Genomic DNA, 25,007 nt, shown 5'->3' on the forward strand with positions numbered 1-25,007 from the left:
AAAAAAAAAAAACCAAAACCCTTATGTAGTACTTAGTATGTGCCAGGCAGTGCACTCAGCGCTTTTTTAAAAAAATATCTTTCTCCTTTTCATCCACCTAATTAGTCATCAAGTCTGGTTAAATCTACCTCTTTAGCATAGTTCCATTCCATCCCCTCTTCATTTCCATAGCCACTGCCTTACTTTCATCAACTTATAGTATTGGTTCTTTCTTTGACAAATGCAAGTCTCTTATCTCTCTTGCTTCCAGTCTTGCCCCCTTTCAATTCATTCATCACACTGCTTCCAGAATATTTCTAGAAGGCTAGTAAGATTATGTTACTCCTCTGCTTAAATCCAGACAGAGACTCCTCACTCTGTGGGGTATACCTTCTCATCTTCTGTGCTATGTCACAATTCACTGGATGCCTCAAATGGCTTACAGAAGTGCCAGCATATTGATATCCCAAGCTCCTGAAGTGGCCAGGCAGATCTGGGATAGCTGAAGCCCTTGGCCTGGTCTCTTCTGCAAGGCAGTGTGCATACAAACATTTTGTCTATGAGCCATTACATTAAAAAGATGGGGAAGCACACCACCCTATAAAGTCGAAATTCCTTAGCATATCTCTGTTACTATCTACTTTTTCTCTTTGCTCCAGCTCTACCACACCCACCTCCATCTACTTGTAGTTTTCTGAAACGGTTTTCTGATCTGTCACATACTATATCTACACCCCAAGGACTATTTCCTCTTTGCTATCCAATTTCTATCAGTTGACAGAGGCAGCTCTGCTACTGCATAGTCAGGGAGGTTATCTTTAACTTTCCACTCCCCACCTCCAAAGGCCCTCCTATTATGAAGTTTATTTTCCTCAAGGCACTTATCACACTATATTGTCATTGTGTATCGTCCTCATTACACTCTAAGGTAGTGAGTGCCTCTTTTATCTGGCTTATTCCCCTTTTTATGACACAGAGCCTGGCACATATGTGGCACTCAATAATGTTTGCTTTCTGAAAGTGCTAACTTCTGAATCTATTTTCTTAGCCATAGAAATTCACGTAGCACTTCACTTTGTTTTGCAAAAATGTGAGCATCATGTTATGGTAAAGTACTTTTTAAAAGTGCTAAGCCTGGTAAAGTACTTTTTAAAAGTGCTAAGCCTTTACAGTACTAGTATGCAATATCACGGCCACTACTATTGGGGACTTCAACGAAAACCGAAAAACTGCTCAGGTAAAACGACCGTAGAACTCAGGAAAGGTATAAGAAACCATCTTTTAGCATAAGGATCCGTCAGCCGATGGACCCCGGAGGGGTCTCCCCACTGGTACATCTGTGTCCCCACCTGAGAAGCGTTTGGTCAGCACAGACCCAGCTCTGTACACTTGTGTTCTGTCCCCTGCATCTCCAAAAAGTCCAGCAGCACCGACACGGAAAAGAGAGTCAAATCCTGAGGGATCTACGAAGGGAGAGGAATCCGAGGCAGGCCTGTGAAAAGGGGCAGCACTCCCCCTCTAGATCCCGACATTTCTGCTGAGCTATAGAGCATCCTGCCAAAGAAAAGGGAGGCAGGTTCCCACCCACACCCACTCAGAGTGTGAGGGTGTGCAAGAGGGAATGTAAGAAGATAATACTTGGGCCGTAGCTCACCCCAGAGACCGGAAGTACATCACAACGCTCAAACGCGTCTCGGCCGGCTTCAATAGCTGCCTCTCTAGGAACGCTTCGAGGACCCGTCATCTCAGTGGCTGGTCTGCGCCCACCACGTGACCGGCGTTGCGCGCTCAGAGGCTTCATCCAAACAGCTCCGGCAGCGCGACCCACTGCCGCTTGTAACCTCTGCTGTCCAGCAGCCCCTCAGTCAGAGCTAACATCTCTCTATCCCGCTGAAGACAGCTGGCCACAGTGGATCTTGCGGAGCCCTACGTTCCCTAGGACCCCGGTCCTGCGAGGGCCCCGCCCTCAGTGCCCCTCTGCCGCAGGGTCTCGTAAGGTACCTTCTGTCCAGTTACCTTCACTCTGTCCCCAGGGTAAGGAGCAACAATCAACACCCAGCTGAGGAGAACGGCAACAAGAGGGGCACATGTTGGCTTGCTCTCTACTGTTTTAAATCTTTGTTTAAACAACTCAGGTCCCTCTGAGTAACCTAACGACTAGCAAGTTTTGGGTATATAGATCCCTAACTGTGCTGAATTAGCAGAAAGCTGAGATTGCAGTGGTGGTGATGGGAAGTCACTCCCCCCCCACCTCCCCGCACACACTCACCCTGTCCCCCTCTGTGAATGATCTTGAGGCAAAGGCGGAATATGGGGGCAGGGGCAGTTGTAGCAGTTTGTCTTTGGTACCTTGTGGTGGGAAGAGGGCTATGGCTCTACAGCCAATGAATTATGTGGCTTAAATGTGGTAATTTATGAAACTGTTCGGCACAAGGTCTGGCCCCCATTCATCCTAGCTACTTGCTTAAAATGGCTCACCCTCTGCTTTGTCCCTGCAAGCTTCTGACCCAGTGCCCTTTCTTCCCACTTTTCCTGTACAATTTAAGGTCCAACACCCCTTACGGATCTGTCAGTCCTGATGCTACTGAAATGCTGCTGTGCTTCCAAGATGTCCTCAATCTTGTCTGACAAACCATTCTCTCAATAGGTTCATCTTAGGAAAATAGCTATTTTAACAGTGAGGTTTTTGGGGGGAGGAGTGTCGTCTCTTTGTTTTGGTTTTTGTAGACATACTGTCCCACCCTTTCTTACCTAATCCAATAGATCTGTTAAAGGGGATTATTTCAGACCAGGAAGGTGGTGGCTACCTTGGTGTAGATGGCTACACCTAAATCTCCAACAGTCTCCTTCATGTATGTTCTGCCTCAGCTTTCATGAGAGGACACTGTATTCTTTCTGATTCTCTGTCTCATCTTCTATCTCCTCAGCTGGAAGAGTCATGAGTAGGGAGACCATACATCCTGATTTATACCTGTTGGCTGGGTGTAATTATTAATAGCACTCCCTTTCATTCTCAAAAGCGTCCCAGATTGGGCAATAAATTAGGTAGTTACCTGATGTCTAAGAACCAGTGATATGTTAGCTAAAATGGAGATTCCCAGGCCCTGCCCTCAGAAACTGATTCAGTCAGTCTGGGGCCCAGGAAACTGCGCTTCAAACAAAGAGCCCAGGTGATTCTAACAGGTGTACACATTGTGAAACAGTGGTTTCATCATAAAGCTGAGGCAGTTGGCATGGAAAACTAGGTGTGGGTCCAAAGAGACCTAAAAAAAATCACAGTGATTTATAGACTGTGCTTTTCTCTCTTTTCCTTTTTATGGAAAGTACTAAAACGAGTTAGAAGTAAGGAGTAGTAAGATTATTTTCACTGCTTATTCCATCTGTACCTAAGACAGTCGGACCAATGAGCGACAGATTTCTAATAAGTATTAAGAAGATGAAGCACATTTCTTGGTAACACTGTCTCTGCATCTGTCTTTTTATTTTGCCCTCTCTTTGGTCACCATTTATTGGCCTGAACATATTTTAGATGAGTCTTGCCTTACCCTGTTCCCCCTGCCTAAAACACTTTCCTCTATCTTTCATCTCTCTCTGCAGAAAATCTACTTTTCTCTCAATCACTAACTCAACATTTAACCAATGACACATATAACTGGTATATATTTTATATTTCAAAATTTCCCCACAGAAAATACTTCATATTTTATAATAATTTTGACTTTACATACACTTTTATTTTAAAATCACCTCAGAGATAATTTTTGTCTTATTGGAAAAATATAAAACAATCTTCCACTATAAATTATAATTTTTTAAATGAAAAAATTGTTAGATATAGAAAATATAGAAAATAGGAGTCATTTCCAAATACAAAATATGGACAGAGACTTGATTCTCCTGGAGTTGTGACCTTCAAATCAAAATTAGAGTGAAAGAGCATCTTCTGGGCTCTACCTACAGCTCTAGGCAGGTTTTGGTTGCAAGATACTCTGCCATTTCTTGATGTACAGTGTCCACTGTCCTAACAGTGCTCAAAGGGGTGCTGGACTATCCTTAGCACCAATAGGTTTATTTAATTGGATTTGAATCAATATTTCTTACACCTTGCTCAGCCATAAAACATTGACTATTCCGCTATTTCAGATTGGATTCGTCAAGGGGCTAAGCATGAATGGATCCTGGTCCAGGAATCACTTGAAAGGAGATCAAGGCTAGAGACTTCATGGGTTGAATAAAGGAGCCAGGGTGGAAAAAGAGAAAAGAGAAGTGAGAGAAAGTTAGAAATGTGAGAGAGACACAACTAAGAATTTCTGGCCGGGAAGATTGGAATAAGCACAGAAGAAGCAAAGGTCTATATGTCGTTGCCTATAGGTTAAGTCAACTGTTGTTGCTCAACTAATGAGGAATGTGCATCCTAGGTAAGAGAATTAGCACCATAAATATCAGAAAACAAGAAAGTTAGTTTGGTGAACTGTCAGTCATTTTAATCATGTTAACCATCACTGCATTCCAATGGTACATCTGTCTCTACAGTGTATCTAATGCCGTTTGTATCTTGATGTTTTCTAAGTTGAGAAAAGTGAGAATTTTTGAGAAGCTGTAAAAAAACAAGCACAAAACATCCAATCTTCAATTGCAGGTGTAAAAATTCAGTCCATTAGAAATACATCCTTTAAAATCCTGATCTGTTTATATTTTAAATCTTTTAAGAGCTGATATAATGGAATTACCCAAACGTGCTGCTTCAGCATATGGAGAGGCATTTAAGATGCTTATGAATTCAGATTATAACAGTATATGTATGATATCACTATATGGAATATATATTTACTTAAGAAGTTGATTTCATTTCAAACTTACATCTACTATATTTTCCTTAATGTTACTCTAAAATCCATATATATTTCTCTTGGAAATAATTTAACCTCAAGACACAATAAAATATAATTTTGAGGAAATTTAAGCTTTTTGATAATTAGGCCTAGTAGTGACACAAATAGCTTGAAACATTAGGTTTAAGAATATATAATAGAACCAGATACATGAAACTGAAAACCACCACCCATCACTTCTCCATTTCTCTATAGAAGAATTGTGTGCAATTCTAGTTACCCAAACTGTTTCCTAGCTCACGTGGAAGTTGTTAGCTTTTAAACAGACAGAGCTTGACTTGAACTAAATTGGGGAGAAGAATGAAACAGAATATACAACATTTTAAAATAGGGATTTTCATCTATAGGAGTATGTATAGGAGCACCAAGAAATGAAGTATTATCCACTTGTAAAGAGAATGAGAAAACTCTGTTATGATGCAGAAATCTCTATACTGTTTCATGAAAATAGCACAGTGTAGAAGAGTGTAAAGAGTATGCCATCTTTCCATGTAATGGAGGAACTAAGAATATATATTCATATTTTCTTGTAGTTACATAAAGAAATAAAGATACACAAGAAACTAGTAAAACAGCTACCTATAAGAAGAAAGATAGGGATCCTTCTTCATGTTGTTTTGATTTTCAAACCAGGTGAAGAATGAATTACTGCTTTAAAAAAGTCCCTCTAATTAAATTTTAAAAGTTAAAAATAAATAAGTACTGGGACTGGTCCAGTGGCATAGTGGTTAAGTTCACACACACTGCTTCGGCAGCCCTGGGTTCCCCGTTTGGATCCTGGGTGTGGACCTACTCACTGCTCATCAAGCCATGCTGTGGTGGTGTCCCACATACAAAAAATAGAGGAAGATTGGCACAGATGTTAGCTCAGTGACAATCTTCCTCACACAAAAAAAGAAAGATTGGCAACAGATGTTAGCTCAGGGCCAATCCACCTCACCAAAAAAAATAAAATAAATGAGTACTACAGAAATAAGTAAAACACCTCAAATGGAGGATAAGTGGGAGGAGTCTTTACTGGAATGCCACTGTAAATTAAATAGAGAAGCTGTGCATTTATTGAAATGTATAGATGGGAGGGTTTGTTGAGCTAAAAGAGCAAAACCTCAATGACTTATAAATCTTGTAAGTTCCACATATTTGTAATTTCTATTTGGCAATATAATGCTTCCAGTGCCTTAGTAGAAACAGCATTGCACTAGGAATGAGGAGACGAGGTTCTAGTTCCAGCTCTGTTAACTAGCTGTATGATCTTACATGGTGACTTCCCACAGCCTCTGTTTCCATATCTGTCAAATAAGGGCATGCAGAAGTGATTTCTAAGGTCTCTTACTGTGTTTCTATTCTACTTATGTTACCCACTGTGTATTTGGTCTTCCCATCCAGATTATCATCACCACCGATTTTCCATTTCCTTGTCTCCTGGGCTTAGTATAAAGCTTAGTAAACATTCACTCAATCACTGTTAAGGGAAAGAAATTTTTGTATGTATGACATTGGTGGTAATCAATAGGTAGTGCTGAGGAGTGTGGAGGTTATAAAAGCAATCAACATGGAAGACTGATCATACTTTTCTCTCTACTTTTGTATATGTTTGAAATTTTCCATAAAAAAAGGTTAAATAAAAAGAAAAAGGAAGAAAACAAAAATGCTCATATGTCACAGGAAAAATCCAAAGAGGCCTGTATTTTTATAACAAAGATTTGAAGTGAGATATCAGATTCTTTTCTTTTTTTTGGTGAGGAAGATTTGCTCTGAGCTAACATCTGTTGCCAATCTTCCTCTTTTTTTGCTTGAGGAAGAATAGCCTTGAGCTAACATCTGTGCCAGTCTTCCTCTATTTTCTATGTGAGTTGCCACCACAGTATGGTTTGACGAGTGGTGTAGGTCCATGCCCGGGGTCCAAACCTGCCAACTTGGGCTGCTGAAGTAGAGTGTGCCAGACTTAACCACTATGCCATGGGGCTGGCCCCAAGATATCAGAGTTTTAGTTAAGTTTCTTGATCTTTGCACAAAATTCATGAGGCTGAGTTACTAAAACTCTGTAAGGAGAAGCCTTTCATACATTTATGGGAGGATTCATCTGCCCCCTTTGTAGGCTAAAAAGCAAATTATCATATCTTATGAGAATGGACAATAGTCAAGTAGTTTACACTACAGAGTTTACTACAGTTATTTTCAAATCAATTTTTACTCAGTGAACTACCTTTGACACTATTTAGTATTCAGGCTGCATATAATTTTCTAAAACTTTTTTTAAAAGTTTTTATAAACTAAGATGAAGGTTTCCTGAAGTACACCTAGAAAACTTTTTGCATCAGTGTGTGTGAGACTATGTTGATGAAATCAACATAATAATATTCAGTATTGCAAAGTCATGCATGTCACTGACCACAGAGAAACTGACAGATATATTTGAGATATTATTATGCTTTTCTCAGCATAAAAATAAGGACATGTTCACTGGCTTTCCTTGGAGCTTCCTGCAGAGGGTTAAACTATTTTTGTTCTTCCAGGGACAAAGTAAGAACCAGTACCCTTGTCACTTTGCCTAGTGGTCTAATGTCAGGAAATTCTGCCCTACCTGTTTCAAGGAGCTAGCTGGATTCAGCCACAGGGTGGACTTTCCGATGCTGGATGAGGTTGCAGTGGTAAATGAAGTTCTTGCCACATTCTTCACATTCATAAGGTCTTTCTCCAGTGTGAATCCTCTGATGCTTAATGAGGACAGAACGTCGACTAAAGCTCTTACTGCACTGCTGGCACTGGTAAGGTTTCTCCCCAGTGTGGATCCTGAGGTGATGGAACAGCCCAGCGTTCTGGCTGAAGGCTTTACCACAAACGTTGCATTGGTAGCGCTTTTCCCCGGTGTGGAGTCTCTGGTGCTGGAACAGGCCTGAACGCTGGCTGAAGGCCCGCCCACACTCATCACACTCATAGGGCTTCTCACCTGTGTGCGTTCTCTGGTGCTCAATAAGGATGGAATTCTGGGTGAAGCTTTTTCCACATTCACCACAGATATAGGGTCTCTCCACTGAAGAGCTTACCCGTTGCCTTTCCAGTCTGCCCTCGTGGTCACAGGTCTCTCCACATTCAGGCATCTGAATGATGTCACCATTCAGTTTTCCAGGTACTTCCACAAGAGATTTAATTTCTTTAGAAAGCTCCATCTTTGGGGCTAACTCCACATTCCAAGTTCCAGCCTCATCATCTGAAATAATAAATGGATCACATGAATATTGTTTCCAAAGATAAAAGGAAAAAAGTGGCTAGGAGAATGGGTGGAAGGGGAAAAGTGACCTCATTTTCTGTGTACTTTCCCACTCTAAACAATAATGCCTCGACCTCAGGGATAGGATGCACTGTATTGTAACTGCTTGTTTACTGTCTGCCTCTCCCAGCAGACTGTAAACTTCCTGAGGGCAGGGACCATGTCTACCTTGCTCATCACTGTATCCCCAGTACCAAGCACAGTGCCTGGCACAGAGCAGACACTAAATAAACTGTTGAACTGAGGAACATTCAGGGAATGATGTAGGCTTCCTGAGGAAACTCTAATCCTCACCAATCTCCTGAACCGGGCACACCTCTTGGAAGTTATACCGACGCTGCTCTTCCAAGGTGTGGAGCTGGCCACTTGACAACTCCTGGGCTGCTCCTGGAGTTGATTTCTCCTTCACAAGCTCTTCCTGTTCATGATCATGGGCTAGGACCTGGTGGAAATTAAGGACAATTGGGAACCAAATATCAGAGAAGACATTACAAGGGCCTTCTCAGGGCCACTGGATAGGAAAAGAAGGACCAAGAAGCTGGCAAAGTAAAAAAGGCAGAGAGATCAGGAGCCTCCTAAAGACCAAGTCAGGCATAAAGAAATCCTTCTCCTCCTCTTCCTCTTGTGGCACTGAAACCCCATACTTGATCACACAGGTACAAACTCCTGTTCTCCCATCTTCCCACCTGCTCTCCTGGCTCATCCAGCTCTCTCTCCAAATTCTCCAGCACAGTTACGGCCTCCTCTCCACTCCCTGGGCGGTGCTCTCTCACCCAGGCCTGGAGCTCCTCGGGCAGGATGGTCAGGAACTGCTCCAGCACCAGCAGCTCCAGGATCTGCTCCTTGGTGTTCACCTCTGGTCTCAGCCACTGCCGGCAGAGCTCCTGGAGTCTTCGAAGAGCCTCTCGGGGCCCAGGTGTCTCCTGATAGCAGAAATGCCTGAAGCGTCTACGAAAGATCTCTCTGGTATGAGGGTTAGTATCTCTTGATAGGCCAGCTTCTTGCCCACAGGCATGGTCCCCCTCTTCCTCTTTTACTTTCACTGCCATAAGTCCCTCTTGCATCTCTGGAGTCTGAAGGGCCAAGGCTGTGGCCATTTAAGCTTAACTATTCAGAAAAAGAATCTATTCTTGATAATACCCCCTTGATCTCTTCTTCTGGAAATCCCAAAATCTAAAAAATAATTTGCGGAGAAAAAAATATTAAAATGTAGAAAATATTTTCTGCTGGCAGGCAATGGGAGTATTTATACCAAAATCAGTCACTTTGTCTAATGAGGAACATGAATGCATGATTAATGATAAGGACCACACAAATACTTATGCAGATAATATAGGAACGAAAACAGAAACAAAACAACCCCCTTGGACACCCAGTTTTATTGAAGGAAGGGGCCATTTGATCATCCTGAATGAATCCACTCAAATAAATCAGCTTGAATACACTGGGTTTCCATTTGAATGGCAAGATACTAGACTCATAGTAAGTTTTTAGTTGAATGGAAGTAAACAAGCACTTTGGGCCCAAGTGGTCACAGATGACACTAAGCATCAAGGACAAAAGGGAAAGAAAATGGAAGAGGGAGGGCAAAGAAGATAAAACGACAGAATGAGAAGCCAAAGAAATGCACTTGGGGGAGACGCTGAGTCCCTCCAGTAAGGTGAAGTGTGGAGGAAAGAGATCCATGTTTGGAGTGGGGAAGAGCTGGGGTTGAGACTGATCCTCCAGCTACTCCCTCCGCAGCCCTGGGCTTCACGTTTTGAGCCTTAATTTACTCAACCTGTAAAACAGGAATGCCAGAACCAACCTTGCCTATCTGGCTAGGTTGATATAGAGATAAAATAAGACCATGGATAAAGAGCACAAAGAAGCTGGCAGCTTGGTAAACTGTAAAGTAGTATAAATTACCACTATTGTTATTTTTCTTATAAATTTTATTGAAAGATTAAATGAATATCCTAGTGATCTAAACACTGAGGCAAAAAAATCAGAAAGTAGTCAACTGGAGTCTTGGCTCAGAGATATTAAAATGAAGGAAATCTTAGTTCTAATATTTTTAAACAGGTAGAGTTTGAGCTCTTTTTTGCCCTTTAATTTCTTGGAAATTGTTTCTCTTTGAAGCTCCTCGAGGATGGAGAGTGGGCAACTGTATGTAAAATGAGTGCTAATAAAGACACAAATATCTATGACCACTTAGCTTATGAACAATCTTAACCAGAATAGTAATTAATGAAGGCAATTTTCTGAAAGAAAAATAATTACGTGACTTAGTGATTTCCAAGCACCATTGCTGGGCAGAGGCTTTCAAACTGTTTTGACCAGGACGCTCAGTAAGAAACATTTTATACTGTGACTTAGAACACATATACCTGTGCATATGAATGTATGTTTGTGCACGTGTGAGACACACACACTCACATACAAATGACTGAAATAATAATTCTACAAAACACTATGTATCCTTACCTTCTGTGATATATATTATTATTTTTTAAATCTTATGTCATAAAAAAAAAAAACCCGGTCACTGCCCACCACATAGATTTCATGACCTACATCTGGGTCATGACCTATAGTTTAAAAATGTTTTCATTTTGATTTTCAGTAAAATTATTGTAATTCACCGTAAAAATAACTACACTATCTCTAGGGATTGGCATGCATTGCAAAATTTTAAAAACTAAGGATAAGGTACTTACATTACAAGTGGACACTGACCACACTACAACTAAAAGAAAAGTCATTAAATTCATATTGCCATTATTGGTTATAGTTATCAAGGAGAAAAAAAAAAAAAACCCACTGCTGTAGGATAGCATCCTTCTGGATGACCTGCAAACATAATTCTCTTACCAAATTTCTAACATCTTTGGCTTGGTTGACTTCCATAGACCACCTCAGGAAGAGTGGAGAGGGTTTTCACTCAAAAGACAGGATCCCTGAGTTCATGTTTTCCCTCCAACTTTTCTTGGTGCTGACTCACCACCACTGTGACCACATTATCTTTTTCTGTCAAAACTTTTCATACCCCACTCATTCATTTAGAAAATTATTTATTCAGAACCCACCATATTCCTGGTACTGTTCTAGGCACTGGGGATAAGCTACAAACAAAACAAAGTCCCTAGTCTCATGGAATTTATATTCTAATAACAATATTAATAATAACTGCCATTTACAGTGCTTTTAATGTACCAGACACTGTTCTAGATGCTTTACATACATTAGTTCATTTAATTTTCAAAAAAACTGTGAGTAAGCTACTATTGTTTCCCCCATATTACAGATGAGAAAACTGAGACACAAAGAACTTAAGTCATTGGCCCAGGGTTTCACAGGTAGCAAGCGGTGAAGCTGCAATTCAAACCCAGGAAATCTAACTTCAGAATTACAGTCTCAACCACCATACCACTGTCTCTCCTCTATGTGGGCAGAAGAAGGGGACAAGATAAAGAAAGGGGGCCATAGGAGACAGACAATAAATATCTGTCAAATGGTGATAAATGCTATAGAGAAAAATAAAAGTACCGGAGGTAGGGAGTAAGGGGGAAGAACATGTTTCTATTTTATGTGGGGTAGTCAGGGAAGGCCTTGTTGATAAGATGTTATTTGAGCAGCGACATGAACGAATTGAGGATCAAGTCACATGGCTATCTGGAGAAAGACTGTCCCATGCAAAGAGAACACTGAGTTCCTGGAGGCAGGAGCATGCCTGGATCCTTCAAGAACAGCTAGTTGAATAATGTAGCTGGAAGAGAGAAAGCAAAAGGGACAGTAACAGGAGATGAAGTCGGGGTGGGAACAGATCATGAAAAGCCATCATAAGGGCTCTGCCTTGTACTCAAGAGATGTGGGAAGCCATCAGAGGTTTTCAGGAGGGGGGTAACAAAATTTTACTCATATTTAATATAAAGTCATAACTGGCTGCTTGACAATAGACCACGGGTTAAAGTGGAAGGAGGGAGAGAAGCTGTGGCAATAATCTAGGGGAGAAATGATGGTGGGTTGAACCATGGTCTGCTGAGTTTGTTCTAGGGTGAGAAAGTTTTAGGGTACAGATATCAAATAGGTAAATTAAGAATATGTGCTTTCATGTCACTCAGTTAACCTAGTGTGAGTTCAAAGGATTAAACAGCCACTTATGCTGTCTTGTTTTCTTAACCTTCTAGGCCCTTGAACGTCTTTTTCCTATTTCCTGCCTACCCACCTTGGTTTCAAGTCAAAGTTTTTCTATTCACAGACAATGCAGCTGAAGCTTTCAGTTCTGCCCACAGAAAATCATTTTTGGTATGTGATGTTTAAGATCTTTACCCAGTTTTGCTGACATCGATTCCTCTCTATTCTCTGTATATCTTAGGTTCCCTTTTGCTTTCCCTTGCCTGATTTTGCTTTTATCTGGTGGTCTGAATACCCAGGTCTTCACACCAGCATAACTTAGTTCTTCTTTGGACCCAATGTCTCTAAAAGGCTTCCCAAGTATTTTATAATCCTGCTTTCCTGGTCACACGCATAGTTATTAATCTCCCATTCAGGATCTCCACCCCATTTATATATGCCAGGTATATAGTTAGCATAATAATCTCTCTCACCTTAAAGAAATACATCTGCATTTTAAAGTTGGTTTCTCCCAGAGTCTCGCCAAGCTCAACACCCCTAAATCTACCATCATGCTCTTTGCCAAGGATACATGTAGGTGAAGACTAAGCAGCACACCATGCAAATGTGCCTTTATAATACACACCTCCACTCTCACCTCTGCTGTCAGTCTATGGCTCCCCACTACTTATTGGATGAATTCCCAAACTCTCAAGCCTGGCTCAAGACCAATCGGACCTCTAGCTTTCATTGTCTGGCCCCACTCTTGTTTTCCTCTATTTCACATGCAAAAACTGCCAGCTCCACTTAAGCTTTTCTTCTCACTATTTTTTAATCAGGCTTTCCTCATTCTTCTTCCACTTTCTTGGTTGCCTTCTGCACTCATTCAAAGCCTACCCAATCTCTGCAGCTGATTCTCATTTCACACCCTCTCTGAAGTCTTCCTCATCCATTCCAGTCCACCCTCTTCCTCCTCCTAGCTCTTATAGCATGAGCCCCACCTTTTACTCTCAGCCACAATCTATCTTGCAGTTACTTCTTTCCTTTTAAAAAAAAATCCAAAAAGTACAGAATATAGAATTCCTTGACAAAGTTCCACTCTCCAGAAATAGACACTGTTAAAGATTGGAATGTATCCTTTCAGACATTGTCTATGCATCTGCAATCACACACACACCACACACACACACACACACACACACACAACATAGCCAATATTTTTGCTCTTTATCTGAGATAAGTAGAAGAGAACATAGGCAGATCTGGTTGGGAATTCTGATCTACTAACATGTGATCTTCGGCAAGTTACCTAATTGATTTTTCTGACCCTTAATCTCCTCCTGTATGAAATAAGGACAACTACCTTGCAAAGTTTTTGAGAGTATTAAATGAGATAATGCATATAAAGTGGTTTTGCACAAAGTCTGGCACATAAAACACATGCAAATTAACTACATTTTAATGAGACAATGTGCAACTTTTGGTACAGGGGTGGCTTCATCAATAGCTGCTACTTACCCTTAAGGCCAGGACTGTAATCTTTTTCTATTGCCCAAAGCACAACCAATGGGTGAGTGGGTGGGGAAAAACATGCCTACACACACAAACTGGCTGTTTCATCAGGTTTGCAGACACACTCAGACATATATGTCTTCAGGTGTACATTTCTCTCTAATCTTAAATCCTAACTAGAAGCCCAGGATTACTGAGGTCCAAATGCGGTAGGACCACATTCAAATGAAAGAAGTAACTTTCTGGGTTGTGGCTGTAAAGCTATTACAGAAAAAGAAGAGTCAGCATAGCAAAGGATTTAAGAAAATGGACTCTGGAGCCAGACTGCCTGGATTTGAATCCTGACTACATCCCTTACCAGCTCTATGACCCTAGGCAAGTTACTTAACCTCATTTTCTTCTTGGATGTTAAAAAAAAGGGGGACGGGGGAGAGGTTACATAATAACAGTGCCTACCCCGTTGACTTATGATAAGTAAATAAGTTAATATTTGGAAAGTGCTTTGAACGGTACCTGGTTGGCACATAGTAAGTGCTATTTAAATATTCTTTTTAAAGAAATGGCAAGGGCCTTTACACTATGTCAATCAGACTGAGAGAGGCTGTGGCATATTATAAAACTATCCTTGCTCATTGTTCTGAATAAGTCTCCAGTAGACAACGATGACGTCGGAAAATACAAACATTCCTCGATATCCGCATCTATTGTTATCCTAACATGCGGAGAGGAAGAGTTCAGAGGGGCATCGGTACTAGGGCAGAGTGGCTGAAGAGCTGAGGAATAGCCGAGAGCGGGTGGGGGTGGGGCAAGGACGCTGACTTTCAGTTAAAAGGCCCTTCCAGGTTCCGGAGCAGAGTCCTCTGCCCCTCACCTGTGCAGCCAAGCTCTGGCCAAGAAGCCCCCTCTGCCTCCTCCCCACACCCAGGCCGGGGTCGCAGGGCACAGACCAGCCCTTTCGGAGGCCCTCAGCGGTAGCCCGACTCCGAAGCTCACCGGGCATCCGCGGGAGGAGAGGCCACCCAGCCCGGATCGCACCACCTCTGAGTCCTTGACAACCGCAGCCCAGAGACTGATAAACGACAAAGGCCGGAAGTGCGTCACAGCGGCCGCTCTCCAGGAGAGCAGCAGTTCTAGCCGCGTTCCTTCTAGTAAGCCCGGAGGTTTCTACGCCTCTGTGGTCTCCTCGCTGAATCTCCCTCGAGGGGCTAGGGGGCATGTTCTCTTGGGGGGGGGGGGGGGGGGGCGGGGCCGCAATATAACAACAGCGAACATACTGTTTTACACGTTCTGACTCATTTACTCTGCATTGACAGCGCTGTTAGGTACAATTATCCCATTTAACAAATGAGGAAACTGAGGCACTTTCCTTCAGCCACATTTGTTGGTTGATATATCCTGCAAAGAAACAGTTTTTGTATACTTTACTTTCTCACACAAGATATTCCTGGCTCATTTTATACGTTCTCTTCTCTATACCTGGAATCCAGCATTGCTCCATGAAGCTATGGTTCCTTTTAGTGGAGAATGATATATAGAAACACTGATCTGCGTTTTGGGCAATAGATAAGCTCTGGCTACTGGGATGTATCATTGCTTCTAGGCCCTATCAGTGGACCTAAGACCTGGAATATATACATATGATCAGGATTTTATAGGATATCTTCAATACAATTCCACAGAATTATTTTTCATCTTCACCACTGTACATTTGTTTTTTTCCTTTCTCCCACAGTGAAAAGCCTGGTTCCCAACAGCATCAACATATTTACTCAATGTGCTCTACTTTACAAGAAAAACAAAATACTTTCAAAATTACAATACCAGTATCACCAGCAACATACCTACTATGTAGAGTTCAAAATTTCTTCACTTTATTTGTTCTTGAATTATACCCCTTACAGAAGTCTGTTCAGACCACTGTATACATGCTTTATTTGAATTCTTTTCTCTGTATGGTTATGTTCTAAACTTGACATACAGTTAGGATCATTTGTGATTGTATTCAATGTCAAGGTTTGCTTTCCTTTCATCCCTTTTCATTTCCTTTCTGAACATGCAAAACAGTTCAAAATCAAAATTATATAAAAAGGTATATTCAGAGTTTTGCTTCCATCTCTAACTCCTGTACCTCATATATATTCATGCCCTATTTTGATTAGTTTTTAATTTATCCTGTCCATCCTTCTCTCCTTCCCTCCTCTCTTCCCTCCTTTCTTTTGCAAAAATAAGCATTTACCACCCTTTACCTCTATAAATTTTCATATTATATACACTTTTTTGTACCTTGCTTTATCACTTAACAGAATAACCTGAAAATTATTCTAAATCTGTGCACAGAAATATTCTTTTTTTTTTTCAGAGGGATAGTACTTCATTGTGTGGATTAACCACATTTTTTTCAACCAGTCTCTTTGGGATGGGTATTTGGATTGTTTCCAGTATTTTGCTTTAACAAATACTGCTGCAATGAACAGTGAAGAAAGAGAAGAGAGGAAGGAGAAAGAGAGATGTCTTTGTAAGGGTTGCATCATTTTTCACTTTCAACAGCAACGTGTGAAAGTACCTGTTTTCACACAGTCTCCCCAACTGTATGTTTTCAGGCTTTTGAATTTTGCCAATATGATAGGTCATTAGGTATTTCTTAAGGAACCACAAACTCAATGCCGAAATCCCTGTTAAAAATAGAGTCACAGTGCCAAATGTTGGCAAGGATTATAGAGCAATGGGAATTTTCATACACTGTTGATGAGAGTGTAAGTTGATAACAGCATTTTGGGGAAACTGTGGTATATCTACCAAAGTTGAACATATGCATATTCTGTGACCTAGGAGTTTCACTTCTAGTTATATAGCCATCAGACATGTATATATGTTTGCATCTAAAGACGTGTGTTAGCTTTGTGAAAGCTTTAAACTGGAAACAACCCACCTGTTCATTAACAGTAGGATGGATAAAAAAATTGAAGTTTATTCATACAATAGAATACTGTACAACAATGAAAATGAATGAACTATAGCTACAAACCACGGTGATAAATTTCACAAATGTAACAGTGAGTGAAAGAAGCCAGACACAAAAAGATACATACTGCATGATTCCATTTATGTAAAGTTCAAACAGGAAAACTAATATCTGTTGTTAGAAGTCACAACAGGAAGAAAGGAATAGTTTGGGAGGAGCACAAGTAGGGTCTTCTGGGGAACTGGTAATGTTATATTTATTGACTTTGGTGGTGGTGATGTGGGTGGTCTCACTTTGTGAATTTCATTTAGCTGTACACCTATGATTTGTGTAATTTTACATATATGTATATAATATTTCAATAGAAAGATTTTTTAAAAGTTCAAGCCATTTTACAGTCGAAGAAACCAAGGTTCAGAGCAATGAAGTGTGTTGCTGAGGTCAGCAAAGCCAGGACTCAAATCCATGTTTCCTGATCAGGAAATCCTGACTTGGCTCTGAGGGGTCAGCTACCTAGGAATCCTTGCATTGGGGCCATTAAGGAATCCTTAACGGGGCCATTTCCTTGGTTTAAGTTTAACACAGTGACCATTAGGCAAAAATGCAGTTATTAGTAATGTTTAAATACACATGTATGATAATCTTCTTCCTCAACTATTCTATCTTACGTGAAATGTATCCCAAATAGAGAGAGAGGTGGATTTAAATATATATTTTAAAGGCTAAAGTGACCTAAGATTATTATACAAACCATAAGGTGATAACTATGATTATATAGAAACATGGGGTGTATTTTTTAAAAAGTAAGGGTGACTGATGAAAATATAACAGAGCATAAAAATTCTAAATACACTGAATAAAAATTATGTAAAACTAGATATCTATGTCAATCTCTTTAAATAGACAACAGAAAGAAATAAAAATAATTTTTAAATTAGGGAAGTGAGATTCAAGTGGAATTTTTTTTAATCCTTTGATGCCATTTAAAATATATTTAAACTATTTTTTTCCACAAGGCTCTTTAATATTATTATTATTGAAGGAAGCTTGGTGAGTTTAAGGATCCTCCAACTCAGGGATCTCATCAATTCTCATTCCTCACTTTCCTCTTTTCCTTCTCCTTGCTCTGTTCCGCCCCTCCTAACATCCACTAGGACACCACTGTATCTCCTAGTTCTAATTTTGTTTCTTGCACCCTTTATCTCTCATTCTTCATCTGTTCATTGATCTTTTAGCACACATTTATTAAGAGTTGGTACGTGCATTTTAGAACTCAAAATGCCATGCCTTTATTTGGGACTGTTGTTTGCCTACTAAATAAGTATTCTCTCCTTTTTATTAGATAACAGAACTCCAGTTTTTATCTGTGTACATTGGCTCCTGGAATAAAGATTACATTTCTCAGCTACTCTTGCAGCTGAGTGTGGTCATATGACTAAGTTTTGGCTAATTAGATATTAAAAGAAATTTATGTATTCTTAGATAGCTCCATGAAAGATGCTGACTTATCTGGAAGTCCCTTTTTTGCCTTCCTGCTGACTGGAATGCAGAACTGATGGCTGGTGCTTCAGCAGCCATGGGAAAAAAAGCTGCATGTGGAGGATGATGACAAGGTGAAAGGGACCTGGATCTCTGATGATTCCATGAAGTAAAAGCAACAACTGTAAATTATCTACCTTCTTTTACATGAGAGGAACACACTTTGTATATTTTCAGATCTTTGTTACTAGCAGCTGATCATAAATTCTGATATAGGATGCTTGTACCTTGACTCCCTATCTTGGGTTTTCTTTCTAAATGTGATCTCATCATTTCTGATTGAACCCACTATCTCTGCTTCCTCCCCCTAAACACTGATATTTAAGAAGTCAAAGTTTGGAAGGAGGACAGATAATTAGAAAGAAATGATATCTATGGTGGTAGAAGTAAAGTGAGTGGTCAGAAAAAAAGGGAAGTGAGATTGCCAAGAGATGAAAGAAAAAAAGAGAAGGGAGAAAAAGTGAAGAAAAAAAGTAAGAAAGAATAGGCAAGAATGGCATTGCATTAGTGATTCACCAAACAGTCTGTAAATTATGTCCAAAATACCACATTATCATCGCAGAGTCGTAAGTGTCCATAGCTGCATTATCCTTCAAGGTTGTCACGTTTGGAGGTTTAAGCTCTCCCTTAGAAGCCTGGGGGAAGTTCAAGGTCTTTCCACTTATCAGGACACTGGCTAATCATATCAAAATGATAGTTCTATTTTTAACAGATAGCGATATCAGATTTCACAGAAATGACAGCTAGTGCCCTCAGTGTCACTCAGCCGCTGAACAAAATCAACTTTTATGTAAGAATCATGCTAAGGGAGAGTATTTCTCTGGTTTACATAGTCTGCTCATCCTAGGATACACTCTTAGCCACTAGTAGCTTTCGTTGCCTTAAGCTCTGCTACCTGTCTTCTAATCCAGCGACATTTCGAGGTTATCTTTTGATTTGAATCACTCTCCGCCCTCTCTAGGTCCTCATTTTATTTATCTCTGCACTAACATAAAATAAAGGTACCTAACAAGGAGCACTTCTCTTAGGACCATCCTACCTGCCTGGATGTGTACTACACAGTTGCATCAGGAATTTATAGAGTACCATTGCAAAGGAGCTGCCTCTGACCCCCATTACAGTCTGGGGTATGCGGGATCGGCATCACAGCCTTTCTCAGGGAGGGTAACCAATGCCTCCTTGAGCACTAGTTTTTTTCCAGTACTCTAGAAAGTGATTGTCCTTCTCTTCCTCAGGGAGCAACATCTTATTTTAGAGGGTAAACCCAACTGTTATAAAATTAACTGACAGCACAAAGGAAAACCTTCCAGGGCTCTTAAGGGTAGGTACCCAACAGGGTCAATAGTATTTACCCAAGCCCCCTTTTTTTTTTTTTTTTAAAGATTGGCACCTGGGCTAACAACTGTTGCCAATCTTTTTTTTTTTTCCTGCTTTATCTCCCCGAACCCCCGCTGTACACCGTTGTATATCTTAGTTGCAGGTCCTTCTAGTTGTGGGATGTAGGACACCACCTCAATGTCGCCTGACGAAGCGGTGCCATGTCTGCGCCCAGGATCCGAACCCTGGGCCGCCGCAGTGGAGCGCGTGAACTTAACCACTCGGCCACGGAGCCGGCCCTACCCAAGCCCATTTTTAAGTCACATGTTAAGGAGTACTGCTACACAACCTAAGGAGGTTTAGCACTCAGAAAGCTTGTTTATTCTAAGTGGGCTTACAGTGAAATATATATAATTTAGTTGGGGAAACAATGAAGATAAAGAGGGCATTCAGGGCATGAAAGGGAAAGAATGGAAGACAAAGACACGGAAGCTTCAGTGTACTTGGGGTGCCTGGGGAAAGTGAGAGGTGTATAATAGGAGCAGAGAGCTCCTGTAGGACAGTAAAGGAAAATAACGTTGGAAATACTGGACATATTTGTGGAGGTGGCTCTTGAATGTCAGGCAGAGGAATTAAATATAGAGGCTTGATGGCATTCACAAAAATCACTTAACTATAGAGCTGGAAGGGACCTTCGAGAGATTACATATTCTAATCCCATAATTCACAGATGGGGAATCCAAGGCCTAGAATGTGTGGGTGACTCACCTAAGGTCACACAGAGGTAGAGTGAGTACTAGAACCTAGAACCTACTTCTCCTTCCTCTCCCCACGTCAACCCCCTTTTAAAGCAACATCTAATAAGTTACTAAGGTGTTGATCACCACCAATATATAAAGCAAAGGAGGAAAAAGTGAGGAAGAAAAGCAATGCCTAAACTTGACCATTCACTTGAGAAATGTTACAGTACTTTCAACTCTGGGTTCGGGTGTGCATTTTTATGTAAATTTAATTGTGAATAGGATGAAACCAGCCATTCCGAAGCTTTACATTTTTAACTAGCCAGCCCTGAGGCCTAGAAACAGAAAATCTGACTTAGCTTACTCTGAGATAGAGAGAATCTAGTCTGAGGATACTTTGGTGTCAGAAGAGATTGAGATGGTGATAGATACTGAGAGTGCTCATGTGGCTTCTCTGAATTCTGCAAGGAACAAATGCTGCTTAACATTTTTACCATAATACTTAAGGCAATGTGATTTTGATTAGTTGTGGGATTTTTTGTGTTGAAAGAGACCTGACTTCTGTTTGAAGGATCTTCCACATTTATTACACATGTAGGGCTTTTCTTTGCTGTGGATTCTCTGGTGTTGAGTGAGATGTGAGCTCAGACGGAAGGCCTTCCCACACTCGTCACATTCGTAGCGCTTCTCCCCCGCGTGGATTCTGTGATATCTAGTAAGCTCAGAACTTCCACTGAAGGCTTTTCCACATTCATCACATTCATAGGGTTTCTCTCCTGTATGAATTCGCTGATGTTTAGTGAGGTTTGAACTTTCCCTGAAAGCCTTCCCACAGACATTGCACTGGTAACATTTTATTAAGGTATGGTATCTCTGATGCTGAGCAAATCTGTGCTGTTACTGAAGGTTTTACCACATTCATTACACTCAAAAGGTCCCTCCCCAGTGCGATTTCTCTGATGTTTAATAAGGACTGAGTCTCGACTAAAACTTTTACCACACTGATTACACTGATAAGGTTTTTCACCAGTATGAATTATAAGGTGTTTAAAAAGGGTTGTGTTTTGACTGAAGGCTCTCCCACACTCTTTACACTGAAAGGGTTTTTCCCCTGTGTGGATTCTCTGATGTCCAATAAGACTGATGCTGTGCATGAAGCTTTTCCCACAGTGATCACATCTGTGTTCTTTTCCTTCTTCTGAATTTCCTTGATGCCTTCCAAACCTGTCCTTGCATTTACAAAGGTCTCCAAAATGAGTACCCTGGAAAATGTTCCTGCCTCTGCAGATTCTGTTGAGTATCATCTTCTGTGATGCCATTCCTTCGGGTACTTTCTGGTTTGGAGCCAATTTCCTAATCTGATGCTTGGTCTCTCTTTCTAAAATAGGAAATGGGCCATTTAAATGTCACTTTCTTTTTAAACTTTTTATTAGGGAAAATTTTAAACATATAAAATTAAACTGAATAGAAATGTCACCTTTTTTTTTTTTTTTTGAGGAAGAGCAGCTCTGAGCTAACATCTGCCAATCCTCCTCATTTTTGCTGAGGAAGATTGGCCCTGAGCTAACATGTGTACCCATCTTTCTCTATTTTATGTGTGGGGCATGTATAGCTTGATAAGCACTGCATAGGTCCACACCCTGGCTCCAAACTGGCAAACCCTGGGCCACCAAAGCAGAATGTGTGAACTTAACTGCTGTGCCACCAGGCTCGCCCCTGAAATGTTATCTTTTTGAATAGATAAAATATTAAACTCCTAAGGGATCATTTATCTCTTTTTCAGTCATGTTCCCCCAACAATCAATAAATATCTCTTTAGTTCAAGTAAGGAAAGAAAATGCTAGGAAAGAAAATGCTAGAAAGGAAAGGTAAAATAGACATATCCTAGGAATAAATAACCTATATAGCATTTACTAAGGTAGGATTGAGAACAATCTTTACCACTAAAAAGGGGCACAAATCATTAAAGCATTCGGAAAAAGTCTAAGTGTATAAAGAGTACTTTAAATTGCATTCAAATACAATTATAGAGGGAAGGCAAAAGTGTCTTTATTCTATTGCTTGGAAAGAAAACCCTTTGTCTCAATCTTCCCCCAAACAGGCCACTGCTTGCAGATTTGGTGTAAACCAATAATTCCTTTACATAAACCAAGGTCAATATTCCTTTATGAAAAATATTCCTTTATTAAGACAATAAAGAATACATTTTTAGTGAAATTTGACCTGAAAGAGAAAAGTTACGTGTCCCACTGAGCTCATTAAAATGAAGATTCCAGTGGCTGCCAGAGGCAAGGAGGTGGGTAATTGGGTGATGAGGGTCAAAAAGTACAAACTTTCAGCTACAAAATAAGTCAGTCATGGGGATGTAATGTACAGCATAGTGACTACAGTTAATAATATTGTATTGTATATTTGCAAATTGATAAAAATAGTAGTTCTAAAAGTTCTCATCACAAGGAAAAAAAATTTTGTTAACTGTGTTGTAATGGATGTTAACTAGACTTATTGTGGTGATTAGTTTTCACCATATACAAATATCAAATCATGATGTTGTACACCCGAAACTAATATAATGCTATGTCAATTATACCTCAATAATAAAAAACGGAGCTTCCACTTGAATTCACAGGAAATACTGGAAAAGGACTGATTTCTTGGCTTTCCTAGCCACTTGATTGCTATTTTCTAGAAATAGATTCTGAAGGGGATCCAGATGTAAAAAGGGGGATGCTTTGTAAATGGAAAGCACATTTGACATGGAGAGAATGTGGAAAGGAAAAGGTGTACCTAATCTAGGCTGGAGTGACAGGGGAAGGTATTGACATGAAAAGAGAAAATAATTCACTGTGGAAGAAGATAGGAGCAATGTAGTCAAAGTGAAAGGTTTAAATGGTGACTTTATCACTGATGGGTAGGGAAAACTTAAAGGTAGGACAAGGAAGACATTTTGGAGGTCACTGTAAAAGACAGGTGATATAAAAAGCAACAGAACCATGTGATAATTTAATGCTTTAATGCAAAGCAAAGTTGGGTATGTAAAAACAAACAGAAGAAAAATTTTTAGCTTAAAAGGCCAAGAATAAAGGTTGTACTTTGTGAAGAGAGAGGTAGATGAGCCAAGGAGGATTTAGGAGTGAGTTAGAGTTAGAGACACTAATAATTAAGTTGTAAAAGATGGCTTTATTTGGCCAAGCAGGAGCCCCCTACCCTAACTCACCTTCCCAGATAGATCCCTCCTCTTCCTCCTCACCGCTCTCGTAGGGATTGGGGTTCCAGAGAGTCATGCTTGAGCAGGGTCTCCATGTGCCGGAGCTGATAACTTGGTGACTGTTGTGCGACTCCCAGAGATATCACCTCCTTCCAGAGAACTTCCTGTCCATCGGTGTGGGAAGTGCCCTGGAGACAATTAGGGACCATTGGGCTTGAGAGGAAACTGCTGCGAGAATTATAGCTAAAACCTCAGGAAACATCTCCCATGGAGACAGGACAGGGGAAAAGGACTCAATGGGCTTAGAAGGAAAGATGAGACACAAAAAGGAACTAGCAAAAGCAATGAAGCCTGATAGGGATGAAAGCTCAGTAATGTTGCCCTCACTGCTTTCCTATTGACCTAACCATTAAATGCTGTACTTTACCATCACAGAACATGACTCCTGTTCCCACCTGAAAGCCTGAATCATCAAGTCTCTCTTCAAATCCTCCAGCAAAGACACAGCCTCATCTCCATTCAATGGTGATACTCCTGCACCCAAGACTTGAGCTCCTCAGGCAGGATGGACAGGAATTGCTCCAACACCAGCAGCTCCAGTATCTGCTCCTTGGTATGATTCTCTGGTCTCAACCACTTATAACAAAGTTCCCAGAGTTGGCTTAGAGCCTCCCTGGGTCCAGGTGTCTCCTAGTAGCAGAATCATCTAAAGTGTTGGCAAAAGACCTCCTGGCTGGACTGGCTGTTCTTCTGCAAGTCAATTTCTTGTACAAAAAAGTGATCTTCCCCCACTTTTACTATCACAGGTCCCTCCTGTTGTTTTCCATTCTGGATGATAAGATTTGTAGCCATTTTCTCTCAGGAGAGGGGTCTCTGCACATGGGTCTATACTCCAGGGAGACGCCTCTTCACAAAATATAGAAAGTATTCAGTTGAAAAATTACCATCAGTTAATAAAGAATCTACATGTACTATTCAAGGCTGCCTATACCACTTTAAGCACAACAGAAAAGGTCTTTGAAATTTTGCTAACAGTGATGTAGATGATTGAAGATCTGACATTCTTGGTAATGGAAATTTACATGACTATTTTTGAAATGAAAAGAGTTAATTTTTTTCCTACCAATCTTTCCTGTGCTCATTCTACTCCAATTAAACCCTTTTCTATTTTTAGACATGTTCAATGCATTCTACCTGAGGCCCTTCACACCATCTTGGAATGCTCTTACCCAGATGTTAGCATGGGACGTTCTCTCATTTCATTAAAGTAAGCTCAAACATCATTTCCTCAAAGAGACATTTCTAGCCCATCCTATATAAAATAGTTCTACTACTATCCACCTTCTTACCCTACTATATTTTTCTTTGTAACACTCATTACCACCTGACAATATATGTTTACTTGCTTTTTGTTTGTTACCCCCACAATACCAAAAATGCCATAGGAGAAGTGGCTTTATCTATTCTGTACACGGCACTATCCCAAGTACCA

The 25,007-nt window shown here is 40.5% G+C and overlaps 1 protein-coding gene, 1 long non-coding RNA gene and 1 pseudogene across 12 annotated transcripts in view; 1 reads left to right on the forward strand and 2 right to left on the reverse strand.

Annotated features, from left to right (window-relative positions):
- The window catches only part of ZSCAN23 (zinc finger and SCAN domain containing 23), a 29,305-nt gene extending 14,395 nt beyond the window's left edge, over nucleotides 1-14,910 (reverse strand). For 4 of the 11 annotated variants that reach the window (XR_011529933.1, XR_011529932.1, XM_070585234.1 and 1 more), the window contains exons 1-4: nucleotides 14,743-14,849; nucleotides 8,829-9,315; nucleotides 8,437-8,584; nucleotides 7,456-8,082 (exon numbers count right to left, since the gene is read on the reverse strand). Coding sequence is in view for 6 of the 11 variants with exons in the window: in XM_070585234.1 (XP_070441335.1) it covers nucleotides 7,469-8,082; nucleotides 8,437-8,584; nucleotides 8,829-9,239 (1,173 nt within the window). In the remaining 5 variants the exon portion in view is untranslated. The other 7 variants (XM_008543137.2, XM_070585236.1, XR_011529934.1 and 4 more) reach the window with 7 other exon arrangements.
- LOC139077445 (uncharacterized) lies at nucleotides 1,839-24,798 on the forward strand. The gene is made up of 3 exons (XR_011529986.1): nucleotides 1,839-1,976; nucleotides 23,951-24,128; nucleotides 24,690-24,798. It is a non-coding gene; the product is annotated as an uncharacterized lncRNA (long non-coding RNA).
- On the reverse strand, nucleotides 17,502-24,099 carry LOC103566670 (zinc finger protein 3-like; annotated as a pseudogene).
- Nucleotides 24,799-25,007: the final 209 nt, after the last annotated feature.

The sequence above is a fragment of the Equus przewalskii genome, chromosome 19 (genome assembly GCF_037783145.1).
Source record: "Equus przewalskii isolate Varuska chromosome 19, EquPr2, whole genome shotgun sequence".
Classification (NCBI taxonomy): domain Eukaryota; kingdom Metazoa; phylum Chordata; class Mammalia; order Perissodactyla; family Equidae; genus Equus; species Equus przewalskii.